This window comes from Varanus komodoensis, unplaced genomic scaffold, assembly GCF_004798865.1.
Source record: "Varanus komodoensis strain SLA01 unplaced genomic scaffold, ASM479886v1 scaffold54, whole genome shotgun sequence".
NCBI lineage: Eukaryota > Metazoa > Chordata > Lepidosauria > Squamata > Varanidae > Varanus > Varanus komodoensis.
In genome coordinates this window covers 289,361-317,288 of record NW_025336142.1, presented here as the reverse complement: position 1 = coordinate 317,288, position 27,928 = coordinate 289,361, and the positions used below count along the sequence as shown (strand labels likewise).

Here is a 27,928-nt window from a genome sequence, read left to right as displayed (position 1 = left end):
AACAGATTGTTGACAGAATTCTTTGGGTTGTTTCCCTGCTTTGTTTCAGGGATCCTCCCCCCCACGGGCCAAATTCTGCACAACGTTGGATTCTGCTTTGTTTCTTCCTACCTTTTGTGGTCCAGTCTCCTGTGATAATCAGCATGCAGGGGTTCTCAAACTTTTTCAACAGGGGGCCAGTTGAAAGGTGGTGGCGGCGGCAGGTGCAGGTCAGTGAGGCGGGGGTGCCCGTGAGCACAGGCCGGTGAGGCGGCAGGCACGCATGTGCGTGGCGAGGTGGCGGCGGGCGCTTGTGCGGCAAGGCAGTGGCTTGCTCGCTTGGAGATCTCTGAGCAAGTCCAGAACGATCTCTGAGCGACCAAGCTGCTGTGTGCACGGGGAGTCCAACGCCTCTGAGGTGGGCCGGATAAATGGGCAGGGCAGGCCAGATCCAGCCCACAGGCCATGGTTTGAGGATCCATGATCAGCATGTCTTGAGTGTTATCAACACCTGTATAAAAGATCTTGATTTCTTCTTCAGTATCTGATGTTGAAGTATATACTTGAATGGTGATGGATTTTCCAAGGTGCCTGACTGGGTTGAACTTTGCATTACAGTCCCTCACTGTTTGTGCCTCAGGATTAAAGCTACTCAATTTCTTTTAAGTATGTCATTTCTGGAGTAAAGCATTTTGTTTGTCCGACTGAAAATAACCGTTCCAGTCCACTTTACTTCTGCCAGGATTACCCATTCCACTGCCGGCTTTACGGCTTCTGGCTTACCTGGATTCCTACTTCCGGTGTCTCAATGGTCCGTGCTGTGCAACATCCGATCGGCCCCTTGCCTCTCGGCGTGCCAGCCCAGCTGCTAGACTTCCTTTTGGCAATGAGCAAGTTGCCTCTTTAATAGCACTATCCATGCCTGGCCTTTCTGCTTCCCCAGTAGTTCCTGGAGTGTCTTTCATCTTCTGGTAGTCTCGCTCGTGCTATTTTGGATTGTTGCATCATAAGGGTTTGCAGGTAAGAATCGGCTTAATCAGCAAACCTGCCAAGCGCACGAACGATGAGCCAGCTTAAGACTAGCTGCCCCAGTGCAGTTTGCAGGAAGAGCCTGCTGTCCACATAGCTGTGTCGAGACCCTCCACTGGTGCCTGCTGGCTACTCCAGCTCTTGCAACATAAGTATTGCCAGGCGGCTCTGCAACTGTTTCAGCATCAATCACAACCAAAAGAGATGGCGTACAATCGCAGCAGCAGAGTGGGAAGCAGCCTGTCAGGGACACATGGTGCATTCTGTAGAGGCTGGGCTTTGAAGGCAGGGAGCAGGAGGGCGGAAGGAACCATTCCTGGACTGGGCGAGGGTCTAGAAGACGGGAGACCAAGCAGCAGCTCAAAATGCAGCCGCCTGGGCACAGGTCTGGGCTGCCTCCTCCAGGGTCATTCTGCAAGCTCAAATGGGTCTAACAGAAGTCCACTGAAGGTTGCCGTTGTGCAATCAAGTGTGCTACCTTTGCACAAGCAATTGCACAGGGACAATGCAACAGGCTGCACAAGCATGAAGCACAACCACTTGTGACACCCATTGCACAAACACAGCTTTAGCTGGCTGCTGCTTTTGTGCATAGTTCAGAACCTAACTTCTGCTCGTGCAAGTCTGCACTAATGGATGGACCGCTGGTTAGTGCCTGCTGCACCCCCACCTGCCGACGCCTCCCCCCGGGATGCCATCTTAATCAGGTTAGGTCATGCCGCAGCACCTAGCTTGGCAAGGGGGTGTTTTGACAGGCATGTTTGCCTTTAGAAGGAATGAAATGGTTCAACAGCACTGGAAGAAAGAAAATTTTCTTTAGAAAAATCTGAATTTTATTATACATACTGTATTATGCTGAAAATATGTACTCAAGAACATGAGGTTTTGAATTTACATCTGTACAAAAAGGAAAGATAGAAAACATGGACTGGCTATTCTAGATACGCAACATTTTACAAAACAACATTGCTTGATAAAAAGGTTTCAGATTCCTAGCAGGCTTAAAATAGGTCTCTGCCCTTCCCCCTCCATCCAATCGCTCCACAATACAATTGGAGCTGTAGCATTCGAGTACCTTTGCTAAATTTGCCAAGCATCAATGCAGCATGATTCACGGGGAACGGAATGCTGCCAGGCCCTGCAGGGCCATCGTGACTGGCCCGAGTGAAGTGACACTTGTGCAATTTTGGTTAGCTTTTAGAAATAGGTGTCTGTTAAAAAGCCTGGTCAGCATTCTTGAATGACTGATACCAACTATGGATAAATGGAATCAGAATCTGAAAGAAAATTCCTTCTTGGAAAAAATACTCAGACTGTTGCTGCAGCCATTTTGAGGTGGCCAGTCATCCGATGCAGGCCCAGGGCAAAGCAGCAGGAGGAAGCTCGCAACGGTGCTTTTCTGATGGGAAAGGCTGGCTTGTCCTCGCCTCAGCTTGCATGGCAGCCTGTCTATCTGTATCCTCCCTTTGGAAGGACTTGTTTCTCTCCCTCCCCCTTGAACACAGGAAAAATTCTCCTCCTCTCTTCAGCTGCACACCAAAGATGTGGGAAATGTCATGCAATTCTTTTAACATTACTGGGTTCCAGCTCTGAAAAACACATGCACCTGTAATTTCAACATATCGCGATCATGGAATGGCAACTTTCAACCACAAAATGTGCAATTGTAACCTCCTTGGTTTCCGCAGATGCAAGTTTCATCTTTACAAAGCCGTATCAGTACTTGACGACTGTGGTTTTAGACGTGAAGCTGATGCAATTACAAGTCGTTTCAGTTCTAGCCCTTCTCCCTTTGAAGTGAGAGAGATGCAAAACTCTGCAATGTTGGCTGGCTTGCGTGTGTATTGCAAGCACTCTAATCTGTTACATGCTTTGGTCCATCATCCACACATATGCCTATGCTAATGTACACACACGTGTGACGTTCTACATGCCATAGTGAAGCTGCTCCGTCATAAATGCCTTCAGTAAATTAAAATGAGTACTTTGCAAAATATTCACACAGGTATTCAAATACTTGCTCTCTCCCCTTTTGATGGACCACCTGGTCAACACTACCTGCATGTAAGGATAGTGGAATGAAGGATTTTTATCTACTGATCTATATCATTTTAATTTTCTCAATCACGTTAAGGAAAATGATAACCACTAACTTTGTATTCTAAGCCAAGTTTCTAATAAAGATTTTCCATTAAGTTTAACGGGGTCAGAACTGGTCAACAAAACAGTTCTTTTTAACCATTTTAAAACAATGACACCTCTAGCAGTTCTTGCGTTCTTCGCAGAGTCGTGCCCGACCCATCGTGACCCAATGGACAACATTCCTCCAGGCTCTCCAGTGGTACGAGAACATTTAAAAATCACGCCCTGCCTATCATCACAGATGCTAGAACACTAAGGTGAGAGTCCACATCTCATACACATTTTTCACACTTGCTCTTTCAAGACGTAGAAAGCAATTTTCTTAAATCCTCGCATATTAAAACACTAGCCCATCCTGAGATCCCATAAAACCTACCGGTAAAACCAAAAAGATGGCAAGAACAAAACTAAAACAACACCCTCTCCTTTAAGTTTTAAATTACTACTTCATATTCTATCTTCAGCATTAAGCAGACATGTGGTCTTACAAGGCAATCATTCTGAAACTACACCTTTGCTAGTTCTTTTTAATAGTTGTTTGGTTGGTGAGCAGAAGTTACAGGCAGTGAATAGAGAAGCAGAAGGGCCCTCTGGCTGGTAACAGCAGCCGCCCCCCGACCCCAGGCAGCCGGTTCCGGGCCCGCAACGCCTCTCAATGTGCTGCTTCACTGATCAACCACCCGGGACACCGAACTTAATTGGATCAGAATGCAATGCAGCACAGGATCTGTTCTCCTGGTTTTAAATTCTCCAGGGTGACTGCAGTTGTCACACACCATTTGATAACCAGAAGATACCAAAATGAGGTCAAGCGATTTAGTGCCCAGGTACCCCTTGGTAGGAATCGGTTTTCCTGGCTGCTACAGCCATCTTCATTTTTTGCCTCAGTTTCAGCTTGAATATTTCTCTTCCTACTGTCTTACGCACTTTCCAGAAATAGTAGAACGAAATGTGGTTCATTCTATTATTCCTGTGCATAAGCTACTGAACTCTCCAACACCGCACTCCCAACGCCTTTGAACGGCAGTTTCCACGTGCACAGAAGCAGCCCCCCCCCCCCACTGAGAAGGGGGGCTCTTTAGCTCTACTGCACACAGAAGGGCTGCCAAGTCCCACAAGGCTGCAGGTCAGGTCACTCCTGGCCATACTTTGCACGCTGCAAATGGCACACCTTCTGCAGATGAGCGTGGGAGAAGGTTCCGCTCAAGCACGTGACTCCTTGACCAGTCCTCCTGCGATGGCAGCTGACCCAGCCCTGGAACACTGGGGGACGGCCTCCCGGGGCCATTTTGACTCCTGGTTAAGACATTCCAACACGGACAGGAGACTGACGCTCCAAAAAGATGCTATCCTCGGATTATTCCAGAAGTCGGTTGGTAGATGCAAAATGTACAAGTTGAACACAAAGTCTGGTTCCAACATGAGGCCGTCTGCTTCAGAGAACGCAAAAGAACTGGGACGGGCCAGACTGAACAATCTTTAGCAGCAGAGCAACCCAGGCCAACCTTCCTGCTTGACACCAAAGACATTTGGGACTCTGGTGCAATCCAGAAAGAACCGTAACCTTTCGGTTTTTGGACTGCCTTATATACTTTGCATATACATGTAAAAGCCCATTAAATGACAGACGCAGGTACAACGCGGTACACACACAGAGTTACCGGGACAAGCCATGTGTGGTTCCCGGCCACTATGCAGCTTTTAGGTCGTGCATCCGGAAGTCGCTCTACAGAGAGGGGATGCCTTCATGCTGTCGCAGTGAATGGCAAAGCCGCCACAGGGGGAGCCGGGACACCGCCCACAGCAGCCACAGCGGGGAGAGAAACGGCACGCAGAGCCACGGCTGTTTTCAGGCAAGCGCGCAGATGCCCGACCGCTCGCTCAAGGCACTGGAACGTGAACCCTTCTCCGGGCAGGAGTCGTGGCTGTGGCCACTCAGCACGTCCACACCCCGCACCCTCCCGCCGCCCTCTGCTACTGCGACTGCAGCCCCTGCCCTGCCCTGCCCTGCCCCGCCCCACCCCTTTGGCGGCTCGCAGCCCCACGCTGGCCGGCGGCCGCAGAGCCCACACAGGAATGCTGCTCGGTGAGTCGGCAGGCGAGGTCCAAGCCGGCCTGCCGTGGGGCCCACCTCACCAGCCCCCTTCCTCGCTGCACGGCAGTGCTTAGGAAACGTGGGTGATGGGCTTGTACTTCTTGAGCCTGGTCCACTGGCCTGTGGTGTAGTTCATTTCGAAGACCGTGTCGACAAGCATGGTGGTGCTTCCGGTGCCGTCGGCCTTGGGCAGCAGCTCCGTGTGCTCGCTTAGCTTGATCTGGATTATGTCACCCTGGTCTTGACAAGGGTTTTCTGCGGAGGCAAAAGGGACACGTTGCAAGGTCAGGCCCACCGGAGGAAACAGGAAAACAGCCTCACGTCATCAGAGCAGAGGTGGGATAACATAACAAGCAAACCAATCTGGATTTAGGACAGAGGCTATGGAGGAAACTACACGGAGAAGCGCCACCACACTCTCTTCACGTGCTCATTTGCCATCCGATGGGAATCGGATCCGGAGTGGGCCCTTCCCTTGCAGTCCAGCTTGCTGCCCAGAACTTCCTTAACAGAGGAAGCCCTCCAGGGCGAGGAGAGAGAGCCCCTCCCCCGCCGGGTCACGGGCGCCTCCTCGGCTTGCTTGGGGCTCAGCTGCGAGTCGCCCTCCTGTGCCTGAAGCCTGTGAGGGCAGGTCCTACCGCCCGGGCGCAAGAGGGTATGCGCGCCCGCTGCTCTGCAGGAGCAGGAACGCAGGCGGACGCCCGCAGGAAGAGCTGTCCCCCCGCACGCAGGCCACGGAGAGGCCCCGGGGGGCGGCCGCACAGCCCTTCCTGCCCGGGCTGCTGCGCTGCCGCTGCCTCGAGTGCGAGGGGTCACTCTGGCTGTCTGGCTCGGACTTTCCAACCCAAGGAGGAGCATTCTTGATACATGCCTCTGGAGCCTGCCATAAATCCAAGAATGAGAGCCTTCTCTGGCCTTGTAACTTTGTTTGCTGTCCTGAACATCTCTTGTGCTGCAGACATTTGCTCCTTCTGCAAGAGATTCAAGTATTCCAAGACACGATTATGCAAGCAGAGAAATGAGGCTCGGTCAAAGCACCACAACATTCTGTCCGCCTCTTCCTAGAGTGGCGAGGCAACCTTCTCTCGTCCCGCAACTGCAAACAGCCGCAGTTGCCTCCCCGGCCTGCGGAACCCTTGCTCTGGTCCTGCGTCCGCACGGGCGAGGACGTTCCTGTGTGCACGCACATCGCTGGCCGTCACACTGGCCATGGCTTACTGCGAGGTTTCCTGTACCTGCGGCATGTGACCTGTTCTCTGAAGCCGGGCAACCGCCCTGCTCACGAACACGAAGAAGTGGCAAGTGAGCAACTTGGCAAGAGTAGCAACGCCCCTTTGCTATTCTTGCCCATTTCAACTGAGCCGCTACCCAGGGCAGCAGGCTCACAAGCCACCCCAGCGCCACTCGGGAGCAACCATCACCATGGGATTTGCAGAGCCCTCTCAGAAGCACTGAGCAGCCCCGTCAACAGCCTGTTTCAGGAGAGGCTGGAGTTCTGACAGCTGCCGCAACTCCGTCCTCCCAAAAGCGACGTGGCTTGCGCTCTTCTGCTCTGCCAAGCAGCCAGTCTTGGGAAAGGGTGCGAAAGGTGGGGCACCGAGAGGTCGGCAGCCATCAAATGGAAAGCCGATCAAGAGGCCTGTGTGCAGCCTCGCTCCGCTTTGCCAAGTCCCATGGATGGTGCTTCCTGTGCTTGGATGAGGGACCCCAGCCGGTGCATCGTGAAGGGCAAGCGGAGCCGCACACCTGCGCAACTCCAAGCTGCTGGCAATCATAAACGAGGCTGAAACATATTTGTGCGAATTGTGCCCCCCGACCCAAAAGGGGGGATCACGGTGGTCACTCCACTCCACTGCGCTGCTTGGGGACTTTAAGGGGCTGTCAATGGCTGTCATTTCAGAGAGCACAAAAAGCAATGGTGTGCGGGGGGGGGGGGGAGAGAGAGAAAACTGCAGCAACACGAAGCGGCCACTTCTGCAGCTGGAGTGGGGAGGCCAATCCCAGCCAGCCTGCCAGAGCAGCACGGGCAGCTCAGCAAACTGCATGATGCTGGGGGGGAGCATTCCTCATCCTAGGTCAGCTGCAGGTGGGGCAGAGCGGGGACCTCCCCGAAGGCGGTTCTGAGGGGCAGGAGCCAGGCCTGCAGTGAGGGGGGTGGGGGAGTCCGGCTCGGCGGAGACGTGGCAGCATCCAGCCCAGCATAACAGCCGTCACCGCCGAGGCGTGGGCAAGCACGCGACGGCGCGGGCCACGGGGACCACCGCGGGGCCCTGCCGGGGGACCGGAAGCATGGCTGCCTGGAGGCCCCGGGCCAGCGCAGCGGCCTCCCCACCCGCCTCGCACGAGGCCGGGCGCCGACCTGGGGCTTACCGTCAGGATGAGGCTCTTCTTGGGCGGGGCCTGCGGGAGGGCCGCCGGTGGCACCTGCACAGCGGGGGCGCTGGCCGGAGGAGCGGCGGGCGAGGCCGGGGCGGCCACGGCCGCATTGGTGCTGCTGTTGTACATGGGGGTCCTCTGCTTAAACTGGGCGGGGACGGCCGTGGTGGCGGGTGCAGCGGGCTCTTCTTTGGCTTGCAGCGTCTCCCAAGCAGATCCGGCTATCGGGAACAAACGGCCGTCATTCCGCGCAGGCTGCGGGTGGCACCTCCATGTGCCGTCCTGACATCCCCGAGTTCGAGGCACCGCCACTGCCCTTCACAAATTTGCAAGGCGGGGCAGGTTCTCACAACAGGCCAAGAGGCAGGGGGGCTACACACGCTTTGGTCTGGCACGTGGTTCAGCCACAGCCGTGGTACTCCAGGACGGCACAGCCAGGTCCGAGGAGCCACAGACAGGAAGCAACAGCCTGTCCCACGCTTTCTCGGTTCCGGGGCTCCTTGGGATGTTGTGTGAGCAGCAGGACGCAACTCATCCCGGCGGCCGGGCCCAAAGGCTTGGCAGGGTGTCTGCAGGGCGCGTGCCGAGTGACTGACTTAACCTGGCGGTGGCTGCCTGGCACAGCCGTCGGGGGCGTCCCTGCGCGGCAGAGCTCTCTTGGGGCGGGAGCGGGGAATCGCCTGGCCACGTGGGGAAGGGCGCGCTGCCCGGGTGATCCCCGCCTGGCTTCCGTGAGAGCAGGAGCAAGCGTCCCTGGGGCAGTGGCGTGCGGCAGGACAAGCAGTGTGGCACGACGGGAGCGACTGGCTGGGGCCGCGCCCTGCAGCACGTGCCCGTCTGGCCGGCACGAGCCGGATCCCCTGCCTGGCGCCTGCCGCCTCAGCAAGCCAGGGCACGAGTGGGGGTGGCATGGGCGAATCCCCTGCCCAGCCTGCCCGGGCCGCCCCAGCGCTCCTCGGCCCTGCCACTGCTCACATGCAAACGCGGGGCTTCACTCGGGCACACGCCAGCCACACCTCTGAGGCCCCCTCGGACAAGCAGCACCCGAGCATCTTTCCAGGCCCACGTGTCCCAGCCAGCAGTTCTGGAAACAAGCCACCCCGGATGGCAACAAACCACGGGCCGTCTGGCAACATGGGTGTCCTCGCTGGCCTTAACAGGAAGCGGCACATCCCCTTCCCGTTCAAGCCCAGAGACTCAAGCGCCCTGCGACTGCCGAGGAAGGATCCGAGGGCCAGCAGCCTGGCAGGGCACGGCGCCCAGCAGCAGAGGTGCTGGCCAGCGCCCAGCTGTCCCTGAGCAACCCCTCTTGGGCACGCCTGTTCTGAGGTCGGGGCCTCACTCCCAGGCAAGTGCCCCAGCTGCAGCCCGAACCACCCCGCGAGCAAGTGCCCAGGCCCCTTCCCCTGACTTGCAGCGTCCTACACGTGATAAACTTTTAAAAGCTTGCTATGGGATCAGGTCCTGAACAGACACAAATAGAAAGCGCTAAAGGAGATTCAAACTTCAGTCCCCTCAGAAGTGCTTGCAATAAACATCGGCACCCGTGGATTGCTCTGAAGCTCTTCTGCGCAGCACTGGACATGTCACGGGGCCAGAAACGCACGAGAAACAGAAGTGGGCCACTGACCTGGCTGTGCATCCGAACTGGGAACATAGGAGGAGGACGGCACAACGCTGGGTACTGCGGGCAGGTAGCTGGTGGAGGCCAGGGCAGGGTCGCTGTTCAGCGAGGCCAGCTTCTGCAAGACAGCACGCGGCGGGGGGGGGGGGGGGCGTTTTTGGAAAAGCCTTGCAGCACTCGTGGCAGGCCCTGGGCCTCGAGGTCTGCACAGGACTGTGGAAGGCGTGAGCACCACGGCCCCGGCCCCGTCATCAGGCGTGGCACGGCCACCAATCGCCCTGGGCTCGTGGGCACCTCCAGCGCTGGAGAACTGCTGCAGGGAGCAGCCACGAGCGCCGCATGGGGGGTGGGCTGGCAGCCCCCGCTACACCTCACGCTGGGGGAACTTGGCTTGCGCCCACTGGACACCGCAGGGCCGCCTTCACACAGAACCGCCCAAGTCGGGCAATTGCCCCGGGGCTCCACGGCCAGCGCTTCCTGGAAACAAACGCTTGGGCAAGGCCCAACAAACCCCTTTTGCTGGGAGCTCACTGCACCAATACAGCTTCTGCACAATATGCGCTGATATACACACTCTTTAAATTTATTTACCTGCTCCGTGGACATTAACAAATGCGAGGGGAAATGGATCCTTTCTGGGCAGCCTAAAGACAGTCTTATGACACTGGAAGGCTCCACATCTCCACCAATGCAAGGGACTGAGGGCCTAACAACTCCAGGCGGATGGTTGGTTCGTGTTTGTTGAACTCTGTCTATGACTGCTAGAAAGCTGTGTGCATTTCACACAGATCCATGTACGGCTATTTCAGAGAACGGGAGAATCATAAAGAGTGCAGGCACCTACACCAACCCAGGCACCCCGAGGGCTGTTAGGAGGAAAGGGGGAGCAAGGGAAGAGCTGGCATGGTGTAGAAGCCACCATCCTCACGGGGGAGGCGGGAGCAGGCTGCAGGCCTCGGGCTGAGCTCCAGCCAGCGGCGGGCTGGCCCAGGTGGTGCCCGGCTGCCCCGAGCGCTGCCGGGATGGAGCAGCAGAGAAGCCGAGGGCGCTGGCACACAAAGCTGGCTGCTGGTCCAAGGGCCTCTGCTGCTGGGCAACCCATGGGGTGGGAGGCGAGGTCAAGGGCCGGCGGGGGAGCAGAATCAGAGAAGCACCAGCCCCGTTCACTCCTTCCCCCAGAAGCCTCTGCTGCAACGCAGACCTCCTGCAAATGCAACAATCCTCACACTGGGAGGAATGCTCTAGACCACCCAAACACCCTTTCGGCTCTGTCCTCAACATGCACAACACTGAGATTTAAAGGGAGACAGCGGCTCTTGCTGGTGAGTAAAAGACACTTTGCACAGCCTCAAAGGCTCAAGCTGCAGCAAGAAGCCACTTCTCCTCCAAACCCGCTCCCACGGCCCAGCCGCTCCGAAGGCAAATCTCTCGCCAAAGGCAGCGCACCCCATCCCCAAACATGCAGATGAGACAGAATACTGCGGCAAACGCAACTCCTACCTGAGTGGACACAAGCCCAGCTGCATAATCTGGAGTAGCATTTTCTATTATTGTTTCCTCCTTTGCTTGTTTTTCCACCACTTCTGTATCTAATCAATTAAAAATACCAAAGGAAAGAAACAAGGTTGGCTGCTTTAGCACGACTTGGTATTTTATTGATACTCGGACCTAGACATGCTTGCTCGCATCGGGATACATGTGGCGGCTCGTTCTGCCAGGCAAGCCCGAGAGCAACTCCAACACAAGCCCTCCTCACATGCTCCTTAGGCAGCACAGGCGGCGGCGCCCTGAGCGACCTCTGACTCGCACAACGCAACCTGTTTGTCGCGCAGCCTTCCCAGGCGGTTCTCTGCACAGCTCCTGCAGCCTCCCCCACCCACCCCGTGCAAATCCGTGCTCAAGGGCAGCCTTAGAATCTGTTTTCTATCCCAAGCTGAACACAAGCAAGCAGAAATGCTTCCACTTGCACAAGTCCACACCTTAGAGCAGGGCTCCTCGAGCTTTTTCAATGGGGGCCAGCTGAAAGGCGGTGGCTTCACGTACGGGCCGGTGAGGAGGGGGCCTGGGCGCGCGGGCCAGCGAGGCATCACTGGATGCACGCAAGGTGGCGCTGGGCACGCGCGGCAGCTCGCTCAGAGATCTCCCGACGAGTCCAAACCCATCTCCAAGCGAGCAAGCCACCACCTCCCACGCACATGCACATGGGCCGGGTGAATGGGCGTGGCGGGCCGGGTCCATCCGGCGGGCCGCAGTTTGAGGGCCCGTGCCTTAGGAGTTTCTGCCGGCTTTATGCAAAAACAGCCAATCAAAAGAAAAAGTACCTCCCTTTAAAGAGGAAGTTCACTGGGTAAGTAACTGCAGCAGGCAGGACTTCATAACACGGCGTACTAACCTAAGGTCTTTCTTCTTCTTTTTGCTTCCCGGCCAGCACCAACCTTATTCAGCTCTTTTATGTCCAGTAACTACAAATACACATATGTAAAAGGAATGCTTAATTTTGCATTTTCCCCAGAATTACTTGGATTTCTGCCGAGAAGAGTGTGCCGTTCACACAGAGTTCCACATTTGCCCGGAACTGGTTTTCTTGCAGCCAGGTCACACCTTCCACACCGAGCAGGAACCAAACCACCACCTGCCCCCCCAGGCCAACGCACTGCCCCCCCAGAGCAGTCTCCGGCCGCTAACCCATCGAGGCAGCAGGGCCTGGACTCTCGGCAGAGCGCCACGCAGCATCTGCGCTGGGCAGAGCTCGGGGGCAGCACCCGCTGGCGCCTGTCAGGGCACACACTTCTGGAGAGATCAGCTCTCTGTTATTGTATTTTGGGGGTGCATTTTATGAAACACGGATAACGGTGGAGTCCGAGACAGTTGCAGGCCCGGAAGGTCTGCGGCCTGCATGTATGGCCCCCAGTGGCATCCCTCTCTCAAGTCACAGCAGGGGAAAAAAGCCCTGGGCCACTCTGCTTGGCCAGGTGGCATCTGGGGCCAGTGTGCGTGGAGCCCTGCCAAGCCCTTCCCAACACAGACGAGGTGACCCTGCGCGCCCCCGCCATCGGCAGCACCGTGCCCCCGCACTCGCGCATCTCTCAAAAAGGCAGGCTGCCAAGCCAAAGAAACCCGGCTGCCAGATGGACAAGGCCGAGCCCGGGCAGCAGTGCAGGAGCGCCGGGGCCCCGCTGGGCACCAGCCCCAGGAGCCTCCACGCAGGCGGGGGCGGCACCTGCCCTCTCTCACCAGCAGCAGTCGCCTGCAGCTCGGCTTTGGGGAGCTGCTGAAGGAGAGCAAGGCCAGGGGCACCTGCTTGGGGAAACCATCTCGGGCTCGGGCCTCCTGCAGTCAGTGGCCCAGAGCCGCGCGCAGCTCCGCAAGGCCACGTGGCTTTGGAGGACAAACGGCCTCTCCGCATGGCGCCCCCGGCCACTTGAAGGGCTTGCACTGGCAGCCACGGGCAAGACCACCACACACAGAACAGCATTTACTGGGCTTCTGTGATAACCTGCCTGACCCTCCCTTTCACCTGCTGTGGAACCACTCACCACACCACCAACGGGAGGCCTGTGAAAACAAGCCGCCCCGCAGGAGGCAGCCAAGGCGCGGAGGACACAGCGCTCCGCCGTGGCTAGCAGCCCCGGATGGGCAGCTGCGCCTCGCAAACTCACTTGGGCAAGTGAAGCGGCAACGTCTTCCCCTATGGCGGAACCAGGCAGAAAGCCAGCCAGCTTCCTCCTCTCCAGAAAGAAAGCCGACTGCACGGGGCGGTGCCTCCGTCAACAGAACGCGGCGGCCTGCCATGGGAAAGACGGGCCGCCAGCAAGCCTCCTCTCCCGTGTGCCAAGCACAGCCCTGGCAGAGAAGGGCACCAAGCTGCACGGGCGAACCGTGTGTCCGCCGTGGGTCAGATTGCTCATCTATACCAGATGTGCCAGAGAATGACCAGCTATTCCCGAGGAGGATGAAAGGAGAGCACATGCCTCCAGAAGGCGCAAGTACCTTTACGCCCCTCTCTTTACGCAAAGGAGTCCTTGAGGGAGGGATGGGAGTCCTGTTCCCGGCAGGGCTAAACACGCTCGGAGCAGTGGGATTCCTGAATGGAGCTTGTTTGGGTATTCCTTTGAGTGGCGCTGCAAAGAAACAGGAAGGGAAAAAATGCCGTTCACTGAAATCGGGGATGAGCTCACTTCTCCTGGCGAAATACTAGCTGTGTATTTTGATCTATTTCTTCCATTCTTTATCCACAATGTCAGCAAAATATAGTTGTGTTTAACACTGGCCAATATTAGAACATATTACCAGAGTTCACACAGAGGATATTAAAAATGATTTGCATTGTCTTGCAACACTTTTTTGCTCATTATTAACACCTAAAACACTATGCACATTAATCCTACTCTGCTATCTATCAAATATTGTTATTTATGTATTTCCATAAAACAGAAAAATGTTGTTTCTTTGGCTACTGATGAAGGCTCTGGTGGAAAAAACAGTTCAAGATGCCTAACTATTGGAAGTCACTTTCTAGAAAGCACTTTCTTCAGAAGCATCAGAACTGGGGAGGAGCAGGTGAGGTGCCCACTAGTGCAAAAACTCATCAGTACTTTGGCTAGTCTGCAATTCGCTAGCAGCCCCTCCTTTCCCGGACAAGGCAACTGAGGCACACAGGCAACCTATTCCCACATGCCTTCCGGCAGGGCAGGTGTTCCCTCTCACCAGACAATGTTCTGCAGCTGCCATGGTAATAGCTGCCTATCGCTCGGAGCACAACGCAAGAAATGCACATGCAACTTTAACTGGGGGTGGGGGGAACTTTGTCAATATTTCAGATGTTTGGGTAACACTATCAGCTCCCCCACACAGTCAGAATCCAGACTGTGGGAAAATACTGAGCTCACTGATACGGGTGCAACCAAAACTGCTGGTGAAAATCACGGACAGCAGAAGCACGCTGAGCCATCGTGAGCCATCGTGAATGGTTTACCAGTCCATAGGAGGCAGATTATTCCTCCCTTCTTCTGGGTACAAAAACCGGGTTTGCAAGAGAAGCAGCAGCTGCAGCAAGGAAGAGGGCAAGAACAGAGCCGCCACAGGGAGTGGAAAGGGCAAGAGCCAGACTGACAGTTAAATATATGCACGGCCTCTGTGGGGAAATAATCAAGCCAGAAATATGGAACACTTGTCCATGTACAGCGCCATGCAGAAGTATCCATGCCCCACTCAATGTGGACAAGACACTCAACTCTGCAAAGAGGCAGAACAGTTTTGCTGTGGCCTGCACACTACGCACGCAAAAGCACTTGTTACTTGGCCAAAGCACCTCTGGCTGCAACGGCATCTCTGCATCCTGCAAGGTCTGCTCCTGCTTCCTGGCAAAACCCCTCCAGCGTGGTCAGACCGGACAAAGGATGCGGGAGAACAGCGGCTTCTCCAGTGGGCTGAGGCTGGGGCTTTGCCTGGGCCTTTCTACAGCGCTCAGGGCCTTGCTCTTAAGCGACTCCGGTGTGGCACTGGCTGTGTTTCGGGTCGTCCTCATGCTGGACGAGGAGCCTCCTTGCAAGTCCCAGAGCCCCTGCAGGAGGAGGAGGCCTTTCCCCTAGAATCCCCTTGCCCTCGGCCTCAGCCAGGCTCCCAGTCCTCGCCCGGGAATAGCATCCCCGCAATACAAGGCTGCCAGGCCAGCAGGCTCCTCAAGGCAGTGCAGCTTTGTGCCATGTGCGGCATTTTGCAGCAAGGTCACAACATTCAGTGCCTGTCGCATCAAAGTAGAGAACCTTCCCTGTTTTTGCTATGTTTCAAATTTCTTCCGGGATCTTAAACAGGCCAGGATGTGATTTCACTTCCGGGTGGCTTTCTCTTGGCCACCCCTCCACAAAGCCCAGCTTTCGGCAAAGCCTCGGCTTCCACCATGGATGGTTTCGACCAGCCCAGCTGCAGATCTGAGCAGCTTCTGCAGAGGCCCCACTGGCCACCTGCTTGCCCTCTGGACTTGATCGCCGAGTTCTGTGTTCACCTTTCTCTGCACTGCAGGGATGGACACATTTGGGATGCTTTGGCTTTTTCATAACCCAACCCTAATGCTTCCACACACCTTCACCCAGAGTTGTTCTGACACCCCGCTGGTCTTCATGCTGCTGCTTGCTCGGGTATGCTCCCCCAGCTGGCAGTGTGCTGACTTCTGGGACACCAGGCTGCACCAGAGCTTGTTCAGGCATGTGACAGCAAAGGGGGTAAATACTCAGGCCAGGGACAAGTGCCAGTTTGTTTACTTAATTTCTGTGCTATAATAAAACAGATTTTGCATTGCCACAATGTTGAATATCTTGGGTACATGAAGTGGCAACAACACCAGCGAAATACATTTCAGTTCCAGACTGAAGCATAACAAATGTGAGAAAGTCAAAGGTCGGGGGGGGGGGTGACTGCTTCTACTTGAATCAAGTCTGTGACAACAAGCAGAGGATGAGGCCATGGTACAGATCAGTTTAAAGAAAAAAATCAGAAGAGAGTTTGGAAAAATTGATGCATTTTCCAGGGACACGCAATTAGCGTTTAATATAATTGCTGCTACTGAAAAAGAATAAATAAGTTTCAGAAAGGTCAACATGCATAAAAAGGCTTCTCACAACAGCATCTCCTCCATCTTTTAAAGTCACCTCAGCTGCTAAATCTGTATTTATGTCAGCTTGGCATCTGACTAGCTATTGCTCTTAAAGGCTAGGAAACAGGAAATCGTTATTATGGTTTACTGAGGTACCTTGGAGATCATGCCTGAGAATTTTGTTTCCATTTTAACTGAAAATTCTATGGAACACACACTGAATGCAGAAGGTGGTTCCTGAATATTCCAAAAGAAGCTTGCGTGATTTTTTTCCAAGTATGCTTTCCTATTTGCTTACCACACAAACATGCAGTAGCTTCTGTTTTTCTTAGAAATCCAACACGCACACTTTGGGAGGGAAACATGCTTCTTGAAGATGCAAAGTCAAAACAGTATAGCCGGAGATATAGCGCTTCTGAAAGGGTCCACTTTGAACGTTGTACAGCAACTGTGTCCAACTTTATTTGTGCTGCCCCAAAATACTCTGGATTCTCAGTATTTTAAGGCAATGCAAGCAAGATCATTCCAGAAAGTGTGGTGGCTGCAGGGCAAACACTGAAGGCCAATCCTGAAGCAGGAGAGCAGCGAGGCCCAGACCAGGGGAACTGCTGCTTGCTAAACCCAGCCAGCAGCTGTTTCCGTCTTCCACACGTAGTTTAGGATGGGTGTCAGAAATGGGTGTCAGTCCTAAAACCCAGGACTGTTCCCAGCTGCCCATTTTTCAGCTCCACTGCCAGGGGGGGGGGGGGGGGGTCCTGCCCAGGGAAGACTCCATGGACAGACCTCCCCATGAAGGAATAGGATCTGCAGAACCCTGTGTCCTTGGCATGCCTCCCAGGGACAAAAGGATCACACGCTTAAACTTGTAGATCCGTCCTTCAAACGAGCAGCTTTAAGCATGATTTTTTCATAAATAAGAAGTGCGAAAAATGGTATCTTACTTGTTGTATCGAGTTTTTTAACCAATCCTCTCCCTTTTGCATGGAAAGGCACTCCAGCCGTCTTCTTGAGCTGTTGTGCAGTTTCAGTAGCTGGAAGGAAAGCTTGAATGAATACTCATGTAACCATTCCCATTCTTAAACGAAGCTGTTATTACAACAACAGTCAGTCTGTTCAGAAATACCACAGTGCTCAAAGATTTGCAGACTGAATTGTACATATAGACCTCCCAATGATTAGGGTTTAACTGAAACAAAAAGTAACCCTTATCCCAGGGAATGTGCATGTTTTTCCCCATTTTAATACATGCTGAAATTGTTTGAAGCTACTAATTTTTCAGCTTTCCGTTCCAACTGGGTAAAAAATGAGAACCATTTTTAAATGTTACTGCTTAGGTCTACCCTTCTCCTTCCTGACCGAGTGTGGCCAGATGCAGAGGAGGACAGAATACTTGTTCCAAGTAGGTTGTAGATCAAAAAGAATCTAACACATGTAGCTCATCCATCAAAGGTAAAAGAAGCAATATTTATACCTATCAAAATGTCCTCTCTTACTTTTCTACAAAAAGTGAAAGAACTTCTCTGTTCCATCAGGGTTCACTGTTTACTTTTTAACCCTTTTCTCCTTTAAAGGAGACAGCGAGAAAACTCCTGTACAAGTGAGCACAAAATGATGCAAAAAGGATGGTACTGCTACTGGCGTTGCCCATCTTAGAGCTGGTTTCAATCTACCAATTGAAGATCAGCGTATAAGCTATTCTGTTGTATAAACTGAGTACGTTAAAAAGCACATCCCTCTGACCAAAATTAAGCGTATGCCTGGTGTCTTGGGTCCTCCACCCCATTAATCAGTTTGCAGCCGGGAGGGTGGGCGGAGGGCTTGATACTTACACTTCTGCAAAAGTTCTGCTCGGAGAGTGGCACTTTTTGGTTTCCGCTTCAGTTGGAAGTGTTTCACCGGAGGGTTAAGTGGCCCAGCCAATGTGGTCAAGGCATTTTTATTTAAATACTGGCATTCCAATGGTAACATGGCTGATGTTTCACATTCGCTCACTATATAAAAGCGAAAATACAGAAATAAGTTCTGATAATCACCAACAACAGGAGAAGTGTTCATAGCTTAGGCAGACAGAATGCCCCTCCTCACAGTCCTAAGCATAAAAAGAGAAGGCTTTCCTCCCTACAGCATCCCGTCATCTTAACCGTGCTCATGTTGTGACTCCCCGCTTTGAAGAGAGATGGGCAGAGGGCTCTTGCTCCACCACGCTGGGGCTCAGCAGACCGCTCAGCACTTCCCGCGCCATGTCTGTGCAGAGGCTTCGCCCACCCGCGCCAGCTCAGACCAGTGCAGAAATCTGTCTCTCCCCACAGCAGCCTCAATGGGACGGCAGCCACTGACGCCAGAAAGGGGACGGGGGCATTCTGGAGCTGCCACAGCACAGAGCGGTGCTTGCCAGGGAAGAGTGGCTGCTCCAGTCACAGCCGCCAGCAACGGCAGGGCTGCGTCCTCCAGGAAGGAAGAGGGCTTCCCCACCAGGCTTGCCATTGGGCCCTTCAAAACGTAGGGCCTCCATAGGGAGCATCGCAGCCGACCCAGTGCAGGCGGCTGCTGGGGGGGAACCGGCTCCCTGTAACCCCCACGGTTTCTGCATGGCTCGCGCCTCAATACAACAACAGCATCCCCTCCATCACAACAAGCTGCTGCGCAGCCCCAATGCAGCTGCCACTTTCAAGATGGTGGCCAGCACCACAGTAAGACGCACCACCATGAAACCCGCCACTGGCAGTTTTGCATTGCACAGACGCTAGCTGGAAAACTGTCAGGCCAGACGAGCCACCGGCTAACATTTAATGATTTCCAAAGGCTCCGGTGTCTGGCCAGGGAGATCTGGGGTTCTAGTCCTCAGTCAACCATGAAACTGACTGGGCGCCTTTGGCCACTCATATACTCTCAGCCTAGCCTACTTCAAAGGGTTGTTGCAGGATAAAATGGCGTAGAGAACAACTGTGTAAGCTGGCCTGGGTTCCTCACAAGTGGAAAAAAGTTGGAATACAAACACAATGTGATAATGGCAATGGTGATATATTCTGGCTTTCACTGATTCCGAACTATAATTCATGAGCTACTTACAGCAGACATGTAAAAACTAGCTCATATAATTATTCACCAATAATCCAAAATTTTTCCTGAAGCTTAAGTTGAATGTCATTCAACACTAGAAATGGCAGTATCAGCCAGACCAGAGTCCCAATATTTCAACATAAAGCATCCAGAAGAGGGTTCCAGTTTTAAATTGTTGAACTAGATTTTTTCAACAAGTTCTGTTTGGATGCATTCAAAACAGATTTCATTCCACTATGGGGCAGTTATTTTTGCCTCTATTTGTCTCAAATTAGCACAGCAACTGTATTGAATTTCGTTTCTGCTACACCCTAATTTTCACAACCTTGTTGCCGAAAGAGAGACATACGCGCGGTTTAGAACACCATGCATCTGCTAGACAAGTACCGTCTGCTGAACACTGACACTGCGGCTGCATGCAAACCCAAGGAAGGCACTTCTATGTTGACAGCTCATTACTGGACTGGCATCCTGCACCCCGCAACAATGACACCTCTGTTTCAACATGTTTGTAAACTGCCTTAAAAGACAGGCTATAAAATAGTAAAATTCTATAAATTGCAAAGCTGATCCAAAGCTGTGGAAATGTATGGCAGAATCCACATCAGGTTTACTTTGACGTAAGCCCTGCAGATTGAAATGGAACTTTCAGGTGTACCTGGCATTACAGAGGTGACAACCGGAAAAACTAGGGAAAACTGTCCATACTTTAAAAAAAAAGGTTCAACACTTTCCAAGAGGATTGCAAATCCTAAAGTTGCACTTGCAGACACCTTATGGATTTGACTATATGCAGCTAAAGAAATTAGTAATTTTGTTTCACTATAATTTCAGTACTCATAATGCACTGAGCAGCATTATGAGCACTCACTTCTTTTAGGAGCCTCCACAAACCTCGGACCTTGCCTGCCTGAGCAGAAAGATCACAACAAATGTGCAGAATGACTGCCCCTCCAGGCAGGAGCCACCTGCTGCTGCGTTGCTGCACACAGCACAGCACAGCGCAGAACCTCCTAGTTGGAAGCGTGCAATCTAGGGTGCGTGTTGCGTGGACAATGCAAGCAGCTGTTGGAGACAGGAGAGGAAATCGACTCGAATCATGGAGTGGAGGAGTTAACCCACTAAGCCATGGGTCCTCAAACTGTGGCCCGTGGGCTGGATCCGGCCTGCCATGCCCATTCATCTGGCCCGCCATAGCTCACCATGCATGTGTGCCCATGCGCGCATGCGTGGCAAGGTGCCGGCCTGCTCGCAAGGAAATCGTTTTGGACTCACTCGGAGAAAAGTATCTCTGCGCACGCATGCCCCTGCCTTTCTGCGTGTGCGCACCCCCCGGCCCGCACCGCCATGGTGGCCCGTGCCCATCGCTGGCACCTTTCGACTGCCCCCCACTCAAAAGGCCTGGGGACCCCTGCACTAAGCCGCATTGCCAATTAAGTGCCCCCAGAGAGAAAGCACCTGTGCACGGGCTCCCTGTGGAGACAGCAGCAGCTTCACAGAAACTATTCGAACAATCAGAGAGGTGGCCTAGCCCTCCACTTCCACAACCGCTACCCAGCCGGAGGGGGAGGGGCGGGGCGTGAACCTCCTCCGGGATTTCCCACACCGCAACTGTGTGAGCCCCCAGGCCTGGCCCTCGCAGCAGGTGACGGCAGGCTGCCTGGGCAGCACTTTGCTTCAACGCAGTGGCCACTTGGCCACTCCTTCAGCCAGGCCACAGCAGGGCTGGCTGCCCAGACGAGGCTCGCCTAGAACTTCCCCGCTCTGTGACCTGCTGTCGCCATTTCTCACCGCACACAAGCTCTCTCAAGCCCACTAATGCAACTCCAACCCTGCCCGGGAATCGCTGCAAATGCACTGCTCTTGTCAGCATTAGCATGAACCAGCAGCCCCATCGCAGGACCAAAGCGGACTGCCCTAAAGGCCATTTCAAGAGGGCAAGGTATGACTGTTTAACATTTCATTTAGTTTGGTACAGCTTGCCCTCAAAATTGCTAGAGTTTGAAGAGTTAACAAATCTGACGCTTGCTCATTGTGCAAAGCAATTTCTATTTTGTGGCTCTCCGCCTCATGCATCAGCTTGCCAGTTTGAGCTGTTAGCCACTTTCTTGGACTCTTGCAAAGAGGAGAAGCTTTCTGGTTTGTTCCACCCCATGCCTGTCAGGCTTCAGCCACAGGGAGAGACAGGCTGCTCCAGTGGCTGAGGCCATGGGATGCCTTAAGCTGCATGAAGCTCCACCTCCCAGGTAGTGCACTCCTCGCCTCAGCAGTCAGAACTCCCGGCACACCATCTCTTTAAGAAGCCCCCCAACCCCCATTAGGATCCAAGCTGCAAAGGCAATATAACAATCACAGAGGACTTGACAAAAACGTGACTTACCTTTTTCTCGCAATTCTCCTAAAATATCCTGAACATTGGGATTCTGCTCTTCCAGATCAAGGTTAAGGGAGCCAATATCTGGAAAGGATTTTAAAATATCAGCCACCATTAAGACCCAGGGGTCTGGATCCAAGGTAGCAAGCTGGATAATTTCAGTCAGTGCACCTTTCATCTAACAAGAAAGAGGGAAAAAATCAAGAGTGGAATGTTCAAGAGTGGGATTCCGAAAACTTTAACAGATCTAGCCTGTATCCTCTAAACATATCACATTATTTAAATATTTATCTTAAATTATATTTAGGCTAGCTTTAAGGGTAGAAACCCCTCATGATGGCATACAGGATTAAAACATGCAAAAATATAAAGAAGCAATAATATACAATAAAAATATTATGAAGCACTATAAAAACAAATCTATGACAGCTACAACCCACAAATTAAGGGAAGACCAGTGAAAACTGGTGGGATTTCAGAGCCTTCCTGAAGACTTACAAAGGACCCCAGACTCCTCCCCCGCCTCTCCCCATGCAAGGAACTACACAGAAAAGCCCTCCCCCCCTTCTGTTCAGCAGCCTGAAGACCCTTGATGGCAGGCATGTGCCCTCAGAGGATGGGCAGGCAGGCAGGCGCACACCCCACACCCCCGCATAGTTGGGCAGCTGCATCACACGCCAACAGAAGTCCCTACACCACCTTCAAAGTTTCAGTTGCAAGAAGCAACCAGTGAATCAAAAATAAATCCTGAAGTGCTGTGTGCGTATATTATTGCTTAGGAAGTGCAACTAACATATCAGGCCTGCAGGACACCATAAGCAGCATCCCTCCACAACTAAGTAAGCGTCCACAGTAGTGGGCGCGGCTCACAAAGATCTTTGCTGTAAAGGTCTCACAATTCAAATTTCGGCAACAGCAGATGAAGAAAGAGGCCAGGGTAACTGTCTGATAAAAATGAAGGCTGCGATTCAGGGCCATTTCCAAGTCCCCACAAGCGTGCTGTTTTCAGCTGCCCATCAGGCCAGCTGGATAAGCCCACTTGGGGCAAGAGCCAGAAACCAACATGCTTCTGTGCAACATCCTATTATAAGCCACTAGAGGCTAAAAGGAAGCTGAAGCATCAGCACAGAAAGACCTTGGATATGGACCATTGTAAAAAGATGGAGTACTACTGGGCAAAGGCAGAGCCTGTGCGTTGCATGTGGATGGGCCCTGGTGCCGCCCTGGCATTCCCAGAGAAAGCTGGAAATTCCCTGCAGAACCCAGCCAAGTCAATGTATCACAACTACATATGGGTTAAACAACCCACAGCTACCCATGGATACACCAGAGCAAGCACATGTGTGACTTTCCATGTTCCCATCACTTTCACTTCACATCCAGCTTTGCAGTCCACCCAGGAACATGTTGTTTGTTCCTGGCTGCTGTCCTAACACATGAAACATGCATGTTTAGGATTAAATAACCCAGAGATTCAAGCCAACAACTGCCCATGGAGCTCAGGTCCCTCTCCCTCGCCTGCCACTTTGTCCCTGGCACTCCTAAGATCCCATTCCTATTCCTAGAGGCATCAGATAACTCTGCATTCTGGTCTCCTTCCTTTTGCGCCTCTTTTTAATGGTTGGGCTGCGCCTCTTCACGATGTTGAGTATCATGCCCCCAGAGTCAACTATCTGAACTTCTGGACACTGATCACGCTACACTGCCCTCATTGATCAAAAGGACGATTTAAAAACGCTTCAGGGCTTACTGCTACTTTTTAGTACTCATCAAAGCCAAAGAGAGATATTGACCTTAAATATCAACAATTTAGAGAAACACATGAAGACACTAGGTATAAAAATGTAGAACTCTCCTTCCTGGCCTAAACAAAAGAACAATACTCAGCTAAATGTAGCCAGCTAACCTCCTTAATTTTTTTGTTATGCCCAGTGATGTTTTTGCACTTCATCTATGGAAGGGATAAAGCCCTGGCCCAACTTAGGTAGGAGGGAGAGGGAGGAAATGCAGCCAAAGGAATAGCCAAGTTCTTGACTTGTTGACTGGAAAAGCCAAGGGGAGGTTTAGAGGGGAAAATACAAATTGAAATAATGCACTGGCATCTTAAGGATGGGAGGGAAGACGGACCAGCAGAATGATGTCTGTGTTTAAGTATAATAAGAATGCCACAAGCCAAAAGAAGAAATGGCTTGGTAAGAGGAAGTAAAAGACCAAAGAAGAAAAAGAACTGAGCCCCAAGGGACCCCATCTGAAAGAAGGGCTGCTAAAATTGAAATTGGATGCTATTCCACTGGGGATTTGTTGGGCTGAAGAGGTTTTGAATTATGCCAACTGTGATAATGCAGTTACCACTCCCATGGTTTCCCATATGGAATGGTACTGTGTGGTTTCAGCTTTTTGTTAGCTAACTCTGTCAAAATAATACTCATGGATACATTTTTTGAGGAACTTAATTTATATGCAACTAATTTCATACTTTCTTTAGGACCCCTTAAGGGTCCCTATCTATTAAGTCAAAGTGGGTAGAATATGAAGGTTAAGGCAGTGCTGATTCATCTCTATTATAATACTATTATATTTTTGCACTCAAGGAGTCAATCAAATAGGGAAGCACTAACAAATTCAATTCTCCTTATATTGTTATTATTAATAGTATTAAATAGTTCAATGTATTTGCTCAGTGTCCAATGTATATGAACCTCAACTAGCATTAAAACTCTTTCCACTTCGGTTAAGAATATGCAACTGTTCCCTGTTGGTACTGCAGGGAGGAGCATTTAGAAATACTCTTATTTTATTTTAGGTCCCCCTTAATCATTTGTGGTATCAAGGGATCCAGTATGAGGATTCCTTACAAATTAAATGGTCCCAAGATTTGCAGTTTAATAAGAGAAGACTCAGAAGTATGAAAACTAGAGATTGGTTTTTGTTCCATTCCCACCACCTGACACTGGACAGTGCATACCAATCTACTCCTAAAATCCCCTCCAGGAGAGCATTTATTTATTAGATTTATACCCCACCTTTTTTCTTACAATAAGCTCAGATCTGCTCCTCCTGCTGCTCTCAATCTTATCCCCACAAAAACAACCCTGTGAGGTAGGTTGGGCTGAGTCTGTGACTGGCCCGAAGTCACCCAGTTGCCTCCACGGCAGAGCAGGGACCAGAGCCCAGATCGCCTGGGTCCAAGACCTGTCCTCTGAACCACTGCACTAGAATGGCTCTCATTCTGAAATATAATACAATATGCACATGTTCTAGACTATATAGTATGTACATGCTATAATATATGTAATAATGAGATACATTAATTTACTGTACAGAATAATGTAAATTCTGTCACATACATCAGTTTGTACGCATGCAGGCAGGCTGTGATAACATGGGCATGTATTGTCTTATGTTAACAAGCTACTCAAAGTGCCCAGAAGAACCTCTACAATGCTATTTAGCATCTTGCCTCTAAGCAGATATAACTCTGCAATACAAGAGACGTATGTTCTGTATAACCAGTGACTTTGGATTATACTCCTTGGTGATATAAAGGCTTTGTTCATTGATGTTAGTACTAATATTACAATTGTTCTTGCAGCAATTAAGTATGTGGACTTGTTCAGATAATTATGAATTCCAAAATGGGAAACTATTCACAACAATTCAACCACTCAGACAAGGATGCAGAAATAACTGGGTATGAAATCTCATTACACATCTCAGTATTTCTGCTAGATTATCTAAAAGGTACAAAGCAAAGGAAAATATTCTGGGTATATTTTAAAAGCAAAATATCATCATATGAGTGCTGGATTATTTTGTTATTATTTTTGTCATTGTTTATTAGACCATTTTTGTTCATATATTTTTAGGGCAGCAAACCAACTAGAAAAATGATTAATCAAGTGGGCTGGTGTCTAATTGGGTGTCCTGGGTTTAATGACAGAGAGAAGAACACAGTACCCAAGAATCAGCAGAAATTCTCCTAGAAAAGCACAAGTAGAAAACTGAACATCTAAGACACACCAGTAGCCCCTGGTCAAAGGAAGCAGGAGCAGACCAGCACAGCCTGAAACAGCACCTGCAACACTGCCAGCACCTGCAGCCAAAAGTTTCCCTCACACACGGCAGAAATGCGTGGGCACACGGGTCCTCAGCAGCAGCCTCCCCAAGTGAAGAAGATGGCTGCTGATCGCAGAGTAAGCGAGCAAAGCTGTCAGGTGCCCGAAGGGCCCTCATCTCCGGGAAGCCTCGGGAAGAGCCCTGGCTGGCGCCCCAGCCTTCGGGAGACCCGCAGCGCCGGGCAATGCGCGTGCCCCTCGCAGGTCCTCCGCATCCTCCGGGCGCGCCAGTCGCGGGCGCCAGCGGCTGTCCAGAGCAGGCCGCGCGGGGGCCCGTGCCGAGGCCCGTCCACGCGGGGCACCGCGGCCCGCCGGGCGAGCCCCGGCTCGGACGCCAAGGGGACACGTGGAGCGCCCGGCGCTGGCCCGCCGAGCGTGCGGGACGAGGGCCGCGGCCCGCCGGCGCCCTGGCCCCGGGGCTCGCTGGCCACAGCCGCCCGGGGATGCGCGCCGGGCCCGGGGCGGATGGCGGCCGTCGCTCCGCGCCTCACTGACGGCCCGGCCCGCCTCCCCAGGCGCCGGCGCGCCTTCGGGCTCTGAATCGCGGCGGGCGAGGACGGCGGCTGGCGAAACCACAAAGGGGCGGCCGGGCCTGCTCCGCGCACGCCGGCGCCCGAGAGAGCCGAGCCGCGAGGCCCCGGGCTCCCGCGCACGCCCGGCCGAGGCGGCCCGGCGGGAAGGGGAGCCTGGCGGGGCGGGGCGGCCCCTCCAGCGGAAAAAGGCGCAACCCCAGGGGCGGGCCGGGCCGAGAGGCTCGCGGGCCGCTTCTCCCGGGTGGGCGTCGGGGGCTGCGGGCCGGAAAAGGCGCGGCCGGGGCTGCGGGCGGCGGGCGCGGCGCGGGTCGTGCCCGGCGGCTCACCTCATCGACGGCGCGCCGGGGCAGGTGCAGCATCCCCAGCAGCAGCTTGAGCTTGACGGGCGAGGAGAGACCGTGGAAGCAGAGGCGGATGTTATCGATGACCGAGGCCGTGAGCAGCGAGGCGATGCTCGGCGGCGCCCACAGCTCGTCCGTGGAGCCCAGCTTGTTGTGCAGCCACAGGCCGGTGTCGCTCTCCCGCATCGACGCCATCTTGGAGCGGGGCGGGGCCAGCGCGGGGCTCCCGGCGGGCATTTTATGCGGTCACCTCCGAGAGGGCGGGGAGGCCCGGCCCAGGCCCCGGCTCCTCCTGGGGCCTCCGCCTCCTCATCCGTAACACAAGATGGCGCGCGGCCGTGCTCGCGGGTTAAAATGGCGGCGCCCGCCCCGCGGAGGCGCTTCCGGCCTCAAAATGGCGCGGCCGGGCCCGCGCGCCAATGGGGCAGCTCCACGGGCGCGGGCAGGCCGCGCGGCGCGGCGCCGCTCCTTCCGCCCGCCCCGCCCAGCGCCGTGCTCCCGCGGCTGCGCGCCTGCCCCTCGCACCGCCGCGGTCCTGCGCGGGAGGCCGGCGGCCCCCCTCGGGCGCCCCTCCGCGCCCGGCCCCCTCCCGGCGCCGCGGTCTTCCTGCCCCGGAGCGGGCGCGCGCCGCTCGGCCTCCCCGCGCCGAGGACGGGCTGCGCGCACAGGCCCGGTCCGGCAGGGGGCCGCGTCGCGCTAAGGCGCGGCATGAAAGGCCCCTCCGGGGGGCGGGTTCGGCCCCACGTTTTGCGGGACAGAGACCTGGCCAGGAGCAACTCCTGCCGTATTCAGGGCAGGCCGGAGCTGGGGGTCCGGCCTGCCCGCCCCCTTTGCCCCAGCCGCAGAGAGGATCCAGCCGGGCGACAGAGGAGGAGACGCTCCCAAGAGCAATTCATTGTATGCTGAAAAATAAAAGCTAAACTTGGAAAAGGAAGGCTTTTTATGCATGCAGCGCCATCCGAGCCTCCACTTAATGCCCTTCAGCCGGTGCTAGAAGGGAGAGAACAGGAGCAAAGCCGAGTGCGATCACACAACGTTGTGGGTGTCTCAGGCATGGGGGTGCTGCTTCCTGCTACTCTGACTTTGTGAGGGTGGAGCTGGACCAAGGCGACTGAAACAGGAAGGAGTGACACTGGAAAACAGAAAACAAAGTTGCTGACTTGGGCACGCTCCAGTACTTGTGTTTGGGTAGTGGTTATCTGAAAAATCCTGCACGGGCATCTCTGAAGGCCTTCCCTCTGTAAATGCAACCTTGTACTGTGGGACAGAGAAGCGCCAAGCCTGGTTTCAGAGAAGGAAACAATGGTGGGGCCACGCATCACATCAACCCACCCTTGCTTTCTTTATAGGGGCGGGGGGTGGCAAACCACTGAAAACCCTTCTAATAAACCCACTTGGTCACTTAGTGGCTGTTGAAATAAGAACTGACGGGGGTCTGTGAGGCCTCTGAGTCAGACCCTTGCTCCACTTCCATAATTGGTCACCCATCTGGCTGCAGGCCTGTTCCTCCCCAGCTCAGCAACATCTAGCTTGCTGTTCAGCTATGCAGGCAGGTAGGGGGAAGATCCATGCTGGATCAGACCAGTGGTGGGCTAGTCCAGCAGCCTGTGCACATGGCGGCAAAACAGCTGACTGCAGGATCCCTCCAGCGGGATGGGTGCAAGAGAC

General features: G+C 53.5%; 1 protein-coding gene across 2 annotated transcripts; it reads right to left on the bottom strand.

The window, feature by feature from the left end:
* Positions 1 to 1,818: 1,818 nt before the first annotated feature.
* NELFA (negative elongation factor complex member A) lies at positions 1,819 to 26,582 on the bottom strand. Of its 2 annotated transcripts, XM_044448242.1 has the most exons (12): positions 26,246 to 26,582; positions 21,443 to 21,449; positions 21,278 to 21,355; positions 17,667 to 17,828; positions 16,779 to 16,868; positions 13,236 to 13,366; positions 11,638 to 11,707; positions 10,746 to 10,834; positions 9,252 to 9,363; positions 7,616 to 7,842; positions 6,117 to 6,216; positions 1,819 to 5,500 (listed from the first exon to the last, which is right to left on the bottom strand). In XM_044448242.1, the coding sequence occupies exons 1-12, from the start codon at positions 26,495 to 26,497 to the stop codon at positions 5,316 to 5,318; spliced, it is 1,503 nt and encodes a 500-aa protein (XP_044304177.1). In that variant the 5' UTR covers positions 26,498 to 26,582; the 3' UTR covers positions 1,819 to 5,315. The 2 variants fall into 2 exon arrangements, with proteins under 2 accessions (XP_044304177.1, XP_044304176.1); XM_044448241.1 differs by having other exon boundaries at positions 21,278 to 21,449; positions 26,246 to 26,580.
* Positions 26,583 to 27,928: the final 1,346 nt, after the last annotated feature.